General features: G+C 35.8%; 1 protein-coding gene and 1 non-coding gene across 2 annotated transcripts; both read left to right on the forward strand.

Moving 5' to 3' along the window:
* Positions 1-2,631: 2,631 nt before the first annotated feature.
* LOC122059789 (rRNA 2'-O-methyltransferase fibrillarin 1-like) lies at positions 2,632-5,614 on the forward strand. The gene is made up of 5 exons (XM_042622825.1): positions 2,632-2,788; positions 2,937-3,223; positions 4,005-4,100; positions 4,283-4,360; positions 4,497-5,614. The coding sequence occupies exons 1-5, from the start codon at positions 2,773-2,775 to the stop codon at positions 4,695-4,697; spliced, it is 678 nt and encodes a 225-aa protein (XP_042478759.1). The 5' UTR covers positions 2,632-2,772; the 3' UTR covers positions 4,698-5,614.
* LOC122072485 lies at positions 5,541-5,610 on the forward strand. Its single transcript, XR_006138499.1, has one exon. It is a non-coding gene; the product is annotated as a small nucleolar RNA snoR60 (small nucleolar RNA).
* Positions 5,615-6,235: the final 621 nt, after the last annotated feature.

The raw sequence follows: 6,235 nt of genomic DNA on the forward strand, positions 1-6,235 counted from the left end.
TTGCACCACATCCGAGGTAATCCTCTTTTATTCCACTTCTCCATTTTCTATTTTACATTAAGTCTAGACTGTACTTAGGCTTGTGTAAGGACTCTCTCATCCTTAAGAGATTATAAGGATCCTCTTATCCTTAAAAGAGTATAAGGTGCCTCTCTACCTTAAAGGAGATTGTAAAGGTGCCTCTCTGCCTGTAAAGGAGATTTGTAAGGATACTCTTATCCGTAAAAAGATTGTAAAGGTTTTCTTCCCTACCTACTGTACTGAAAGGGAGAACTAGTGGAATACCTTACAAGAGGATTCTTGTAGGGAGTGGACTAGACTCAGATTGAGTCGAACCACTATAAATCTTGTGTTGTGTGATTGTGCCTATTTTATTTATTCCGCATCGCTTTTAATTTGCAACCACACTTGGGACTTATACATCGAAAAGAGTTAATTTCCATTAGTATAAACTATTCACCCCCCCTCTAGGTCATTTCATTAAGAACAAGTCTCGTTTCTCTCTTACATTAGAATTTGCATTCACTTTTGAGTTCTCTATTGTAATAAATGGAATTATTGAAATTTAGAATTGAAAATGTTTTTTATTTTTTAATTGCACTGGAATATTGCACATATTGACAGGAAACAACTCCACCTGCCTAATATTTTGGGTTGGGTTTGGCCCACATGGACTTCCATTGTGGCTAAGATTTAATTCGGTCCATAATGTCATTGCATCATGTTGTATGAATAAATAAAATAACTAAAACAATACAAGAAAGCTTTCCTAAGCTTTTGAAAAGTCGACAAGAGAACTTCATTAGTAGAAGGGACCCTTTCTCTTTAAACTTTTAGCACATGCCAAAAGAATTTAGGGGGCATTACGTTCAATGTTTTTTAGAGTTTGAATGTTTGAAGAATTATAATTGGAATTGATATCGGAATTGAATCATACTTATCGGAATGTGATTCCACTAAGAGGACTAGCTAGGGTCAACCCAACCCAACCCTGAGCCTTGTAGGGTTGGGCTTGAGCATGAACCCGGTAGGGTTGGGTTAGGGTTGGGTTGAGTTTTGAAACCTTGGGTTGGGTTAGGGTTTTGAGAAACTCGGCCCAACCCGGCCCTATTTCACCCCTACTTTAATCCTAACCTACAGGCTGTAGATGTACGGTCTTGTTCTATGTAATGATACAAACATCAAATAATAACTTAAAGATAGGTAATGATTATCTCAAGGCCCTCAACCTCGTGCACGCTCCATGTGAAGATTATCTTGCTTCATTAGTCATTAAAGTCTTTTAAATAGTTTACATAAAAAATATTGGAGAAAGAACGCTACCCTATTTGTATACAGACCAATAAAAACATGTGTGTGAGCATCTTCAATGCATGATTGGTAGGGGGAAAACATTATCTTTTCTACCCTAGTATGTTTGAGTGTTTTATGTGTCAATAAGATAGCTTTATTTATCTTAAAAAATATAATAAAAACATAAGATGGCAGAAGCTCATGGTAGATAGTGAGAAGTCACCAAAACATGTAATAAAGGAACATCATAAAGCAAGGCCTAGATTGAGGGAGCCTGGAGGGTAGATTAAAATTTGCCAATCAGTCTCGATTTCAATTGAACGAAAAACACGACATTTATCAATATGTAATCTCTAAAAGAAAACCTAAAATTTTATATAAAAGAAAAATCTCTAAAGAAAAACCTAAAACTTTGGGTGCAAGTTAGTTTTCCATCACAAAGATCATAAATTCAAGAAAATAACGGGATTACACAATTTGGTTGTATCTTACCAGATTTCTCACTTGCTAATTAACAAGATTACACAATATTGAATTTTAGTTTATAATACTGCCCAATATAATGTTCATTTCTCATTTACATATCATCCTCACATTTTTAAGTCCCTAAAACCTAATATATGTTATCATGTAATTTCTCTAAACAAAAAATTTAATTTTTATTTTTCTCTCAAAAATAATGATGGGTAAATAAAATAGAATGAATAAGTATTAAGGGCCCGTTTAATAATAGAGACAGCAGAAACAGAATAAAAAGCGTTTGATAAAATTATTTCGTTTAACTTGTTTTCAGAAAGAGAAATTGAATTTTTTACCTATTTATGATTCAAGAAAACTTGTTTCGTCATTTTTGAAAACGACTCATGACTATTTTTTCGTTGGTTACCATCGACTTCTAGGAACATAAATTATCAAACACCTTCAATTCCATATTTATTTATAGAAACTAAGGGCCTGTTTGATAATGTTTCTGTCGTTTCTGTTTCAAGAAATGACAGAAACATAAATTTCCGTTTCTAAAAACAGAAACGGAATTGAAGGTATTTAATAAGTCATGTTTTTAGAAGTCGATGGTAACCAGTGAAAGAATTGCCACAAGTCGTTTTCAGAAACGATGAAACAAGTTGAACTTGTTTTGCCTGGGTCATTTCTTAAACCATAAATAAGTAAAAATTTATATTTCTATTTCTAAAAATAAGTGAAATGAAACAATTTTATCAAATGCTTTTTGTTCCGTTTTTACTGTTTTTAGAAACAGAAACGCGTTTCTTGAAACATTATCAAACTGATCCTAAAATTTATGTTCATGTCATTTCTTGGAGCAGAAATGTTATCAAGCGGGCGCTCACTGTTCACGCCTATAAACTTAATTATTCTCCCTATAAAACCCTAAAACCAGATCACCTGAAGGAATGTGAGCGTTTCCTATCTTTTTACCTCTTCTATAATCGTCCTGCTAATCCGCTCGAAGTCACAGAGATGAGACCTCCAAGAGGTAAACTACCTGCTACATTCAATCTCTTTCTCTATATTAAGGTTTATCGAGTGACCAGAGTAAGTAGAAGAAGATAATGTCCAGCTTTTCAATTTCCTGCATTTTAAGTAGTAGTACTGCGAATCTCATCGTTTTCACTGACTTGTAGGCCGAGGTGGGGGTGGATTCAGGGGAAGAAGTGATGGAGGACGGGGAAGAGGAAGAGGAGGTGGGGGAAGAGGTGGAGACGGCGGTGGGAGAGGCCGCGGTGGTGGCCGTGGCGGTGGAAGGGGCCGTGGTGGCCGCGGTGGTGGAATGAAAGGGGGGAATAGGGTCGTCGTCGAACCCCATAGACACGAAGGGGTGTTCATTGCTAAGGGCAAAGAAGATGCTCTCGTCACTAAAAACATGGTTCCCGGGGAGGCTGTCTACAATGAGAAGAGGATTTCCGTGCAGGTTATTTGCTGTTTCATACATGTTCTCAATATTTGATCCTCTTGGGTGTTTTGAAATTTGGTATTTACAGCTATAGTGTGTCTTGTGTAGAGCTTTTGTTCGATTAAGTACTATAGAAAGCTATAGTTTCAGTGTTGCAGCATCATCCATATCTACTGTTAAAACCTAGCTGTCTTAATGCACCTTGGCTCTACCATCCTTGCTACATGAGATGGCCATGTATGGTTATTTACTTACCTAAGGATTTGCTTCAGGCAATGGAGTTGTTGTATTTCCAATTACCCCCTGGAGTTATGGGAAACAGTTCCCCCCCCCCCCCCTCTCCCTCCCTGTTATTTGATTTAGTTTGTCACAGTGCACTATTTTTCAACCTCTTCCTTTCCTTCTCGACTCTGAGTACGGTTAAGTTTGGTTAAGTTTTGGTATCCGTAATCGAAGAGTTTTGTGATGGAAAAATATTGGAAGAAGTGATATTTCCCCCCGTAAAAGTGATTATGGACATGGGTTTTCCGCTTTGTTTTTCCATTGGTAAACCTTAAATTTCTGGGTACCCAAAGGCAGCCAAATAAATGAAAGCTCTTTTTATCAATGTCTTTTACAATCGAGATTTGTTACAAGTATGAATCTGTGATTTATAGCAGTTAGTCAGTCATGTTGCTGCTGTTTGTTTTTTCCCTCCGTCCCCATTTAATGGTGCAAATGCGTCACATGTATGTTGTCTAAATTTGTGTTGGTTCGACATGTTTGATTAACTTATCTTAATCTGTGGTTGGGTTTCTAGAACGAAGATGGAACAAAAGTTGAATATAGGATTTGGAACCCCTTCCGCTCGAAGCTGGCAGCTGCCATTCTTGGTGGTGTTGATAATATCTGGATTGTGAGTGGAATCACTTGGTGCATACTTTGGTTCTTTGAGTGCAATTTGCAACCTTTCTTATTCTTTTTGTTCTATTTTTATTTTTTTCCACATTTTTTTTGGGTACATTTTATTTGCAGTTTCAACTATTCCTTGTGAACGTTTTGCTTTTTCATTGCTTATTTATATTTTTCTTATTAAAGGTTCCTGGAGCTCGTGTTCTCTACCTTGGAGCTGCTTCAGGGACAACAGTTTCTCATGTATCTGATATCGTTGGACCTGTAAGTGAACTTTGCAATTAATGCTGTTAAGTTCTTTTATTTGTGATTGTTGTTGAGTGATTGCTGTTTTGTGCTTATTGTTTTCTCACCCGTCAACACCCCCAATTGCAATTTGTTCTCATTTCATGCTTTATAGACTGGGGTGGTCTATGCTGTGGAATTTTCTCATAGAAGTGGGAGGGACTTGGTTAACATGGCTAAGAAGCGCACAAACATTATACCCATCATTGAAGATGCAAGACATCCTGCAAAGTACCGTATGTTGTTAAGCATGGTGGATGTGATATTCTCTGATGTTGCCCAACCTGATCAGGTATGTTCTGATCCTATTGGCTGACAAAGTTGGGCTTGTCAATACTTTTTATTACGAAGAGTGAATGTTTTAGAATGTTCTGTACAATATTGTGTAGTTATCAATGTTGCTGGATTAACATAGTCCCTGTTCTCTGTTGGTTATTTATCTTGCTGTTCGCATATTCCTCAAATTGTATTCTATTTTAGTTCTATTTTTTTCCTTTATTTTTATTATGCTACAATAATGAATTTCATATATAGATTTTAAATACCATAGGTAGTAAAGGATATGACCTTGATCTGTTTGGGTTTTATCTCACTTCCCCCTGTTTTATTGTTTCTTGCTGACTCTTGACTCATCAGGGTCACAGCACCTCTGGTTGTTTTTTTTTTCCTTTCCTCTTGGATATTGCATCATCATGTAATATTTTTTTTGACCAACTTATTATTACCTTATCTATTTTTTTTTTCATTCATTTTTATTTGATATGCACAATTTTTCAGACTATTTATTAGTATGGTTGCCTGTTATGTATTTTTATATGTTAAATAATTAAATAATTAAGTAATTTCATCAAATTTGGAGTTCTTATTTCTTATCAACTTCATCAACATTTGCAATTATATGGTGAGGTGGATACATGAATATCAGTGATGTGGGTTGTAGACTCTGTGGTTCATTTTGAAAATGGTTTCATGTCCTTTTTTATTAATTTTTTTAATCTTTAAAAGTTTTTTTTTGCGTTGGGATCTTGATGATACATCTTCTGTGTTCTGTTTCTTGTAGAACACATAACAGCTAAATATTTAATGCTTTGAAATCCCAATGATTTTTATTTCTTTAAAATAATTTATGTGAACTCATTTCACTCAGTTTTCCGTGAACTAGCAGATGATGAGTTACTCGGATTCCCCTTCAGACCTTGTGTGTGATGTAATCCCGAGTTTCTGATGCAAATACCTATTATAAATTAGTTTTAAAAAAAAAAACGTTTCTTTGTTATATGCTTGTACTGTTTTATTAATTGTTAAGACTTGAGTAGTAAATTGGAAGGGAGTCATGGTTCTCGCCTGTTATTATTACTTTTTTGTTGTTCTTTGTATTTTTTTTATCAGAATTAATAAAAGTGTCAAAAGTTTTGGTTTTGATCAGTAATCAATTGTTGATCAGCCGCTTTTCATTTGTAAATATTGGGATCTATGATAAGGAACAAATGCCAGCCCGTTTTCCAACTTCGGCAGTTCAATTATAGTCCTTCCCTCTACAGCCCTTATTGTTGCAGTGGAGAACATCGAAGCATGTGACTGTCACCATTTTCCCTCTTTCATTATTCCCCAGCATGCTGACCCCAGTGACTTCTTATATTGTTGGGGTGCTAATTTTGTCCCATATAAGCCTTTTGATTCCTGTTGGATTGCATGGGACATAGTCTGTTTGTTGGTTTGCTTGATTGCAGGTATTTATACTTTTGTTTCACCTTGTATTGGTCATTCATTTCCATTTCCATTTCCATCTCCATCATGTCTTCCTGGCATCTTGGAGATAGTCAATTATGAGCCACCAATTGGACCTGTTAGGCT

The sequence above is a fragment of the Macadamia integrifolia genome, chromosome 2 (assembly GCF_013358625.1).
Source record: "Macadamia integrifolia cultivar HAES 741 chromosome 2, SCU_Mint_v3, whole genome shotgun sequence".
Lineage (NCBI taxonomy): Eukaryota > Viridiplantae > Streptophyta > Magnoliopsida > Proteales > Proteaceae > Macadamia > Macadamia integrifolia.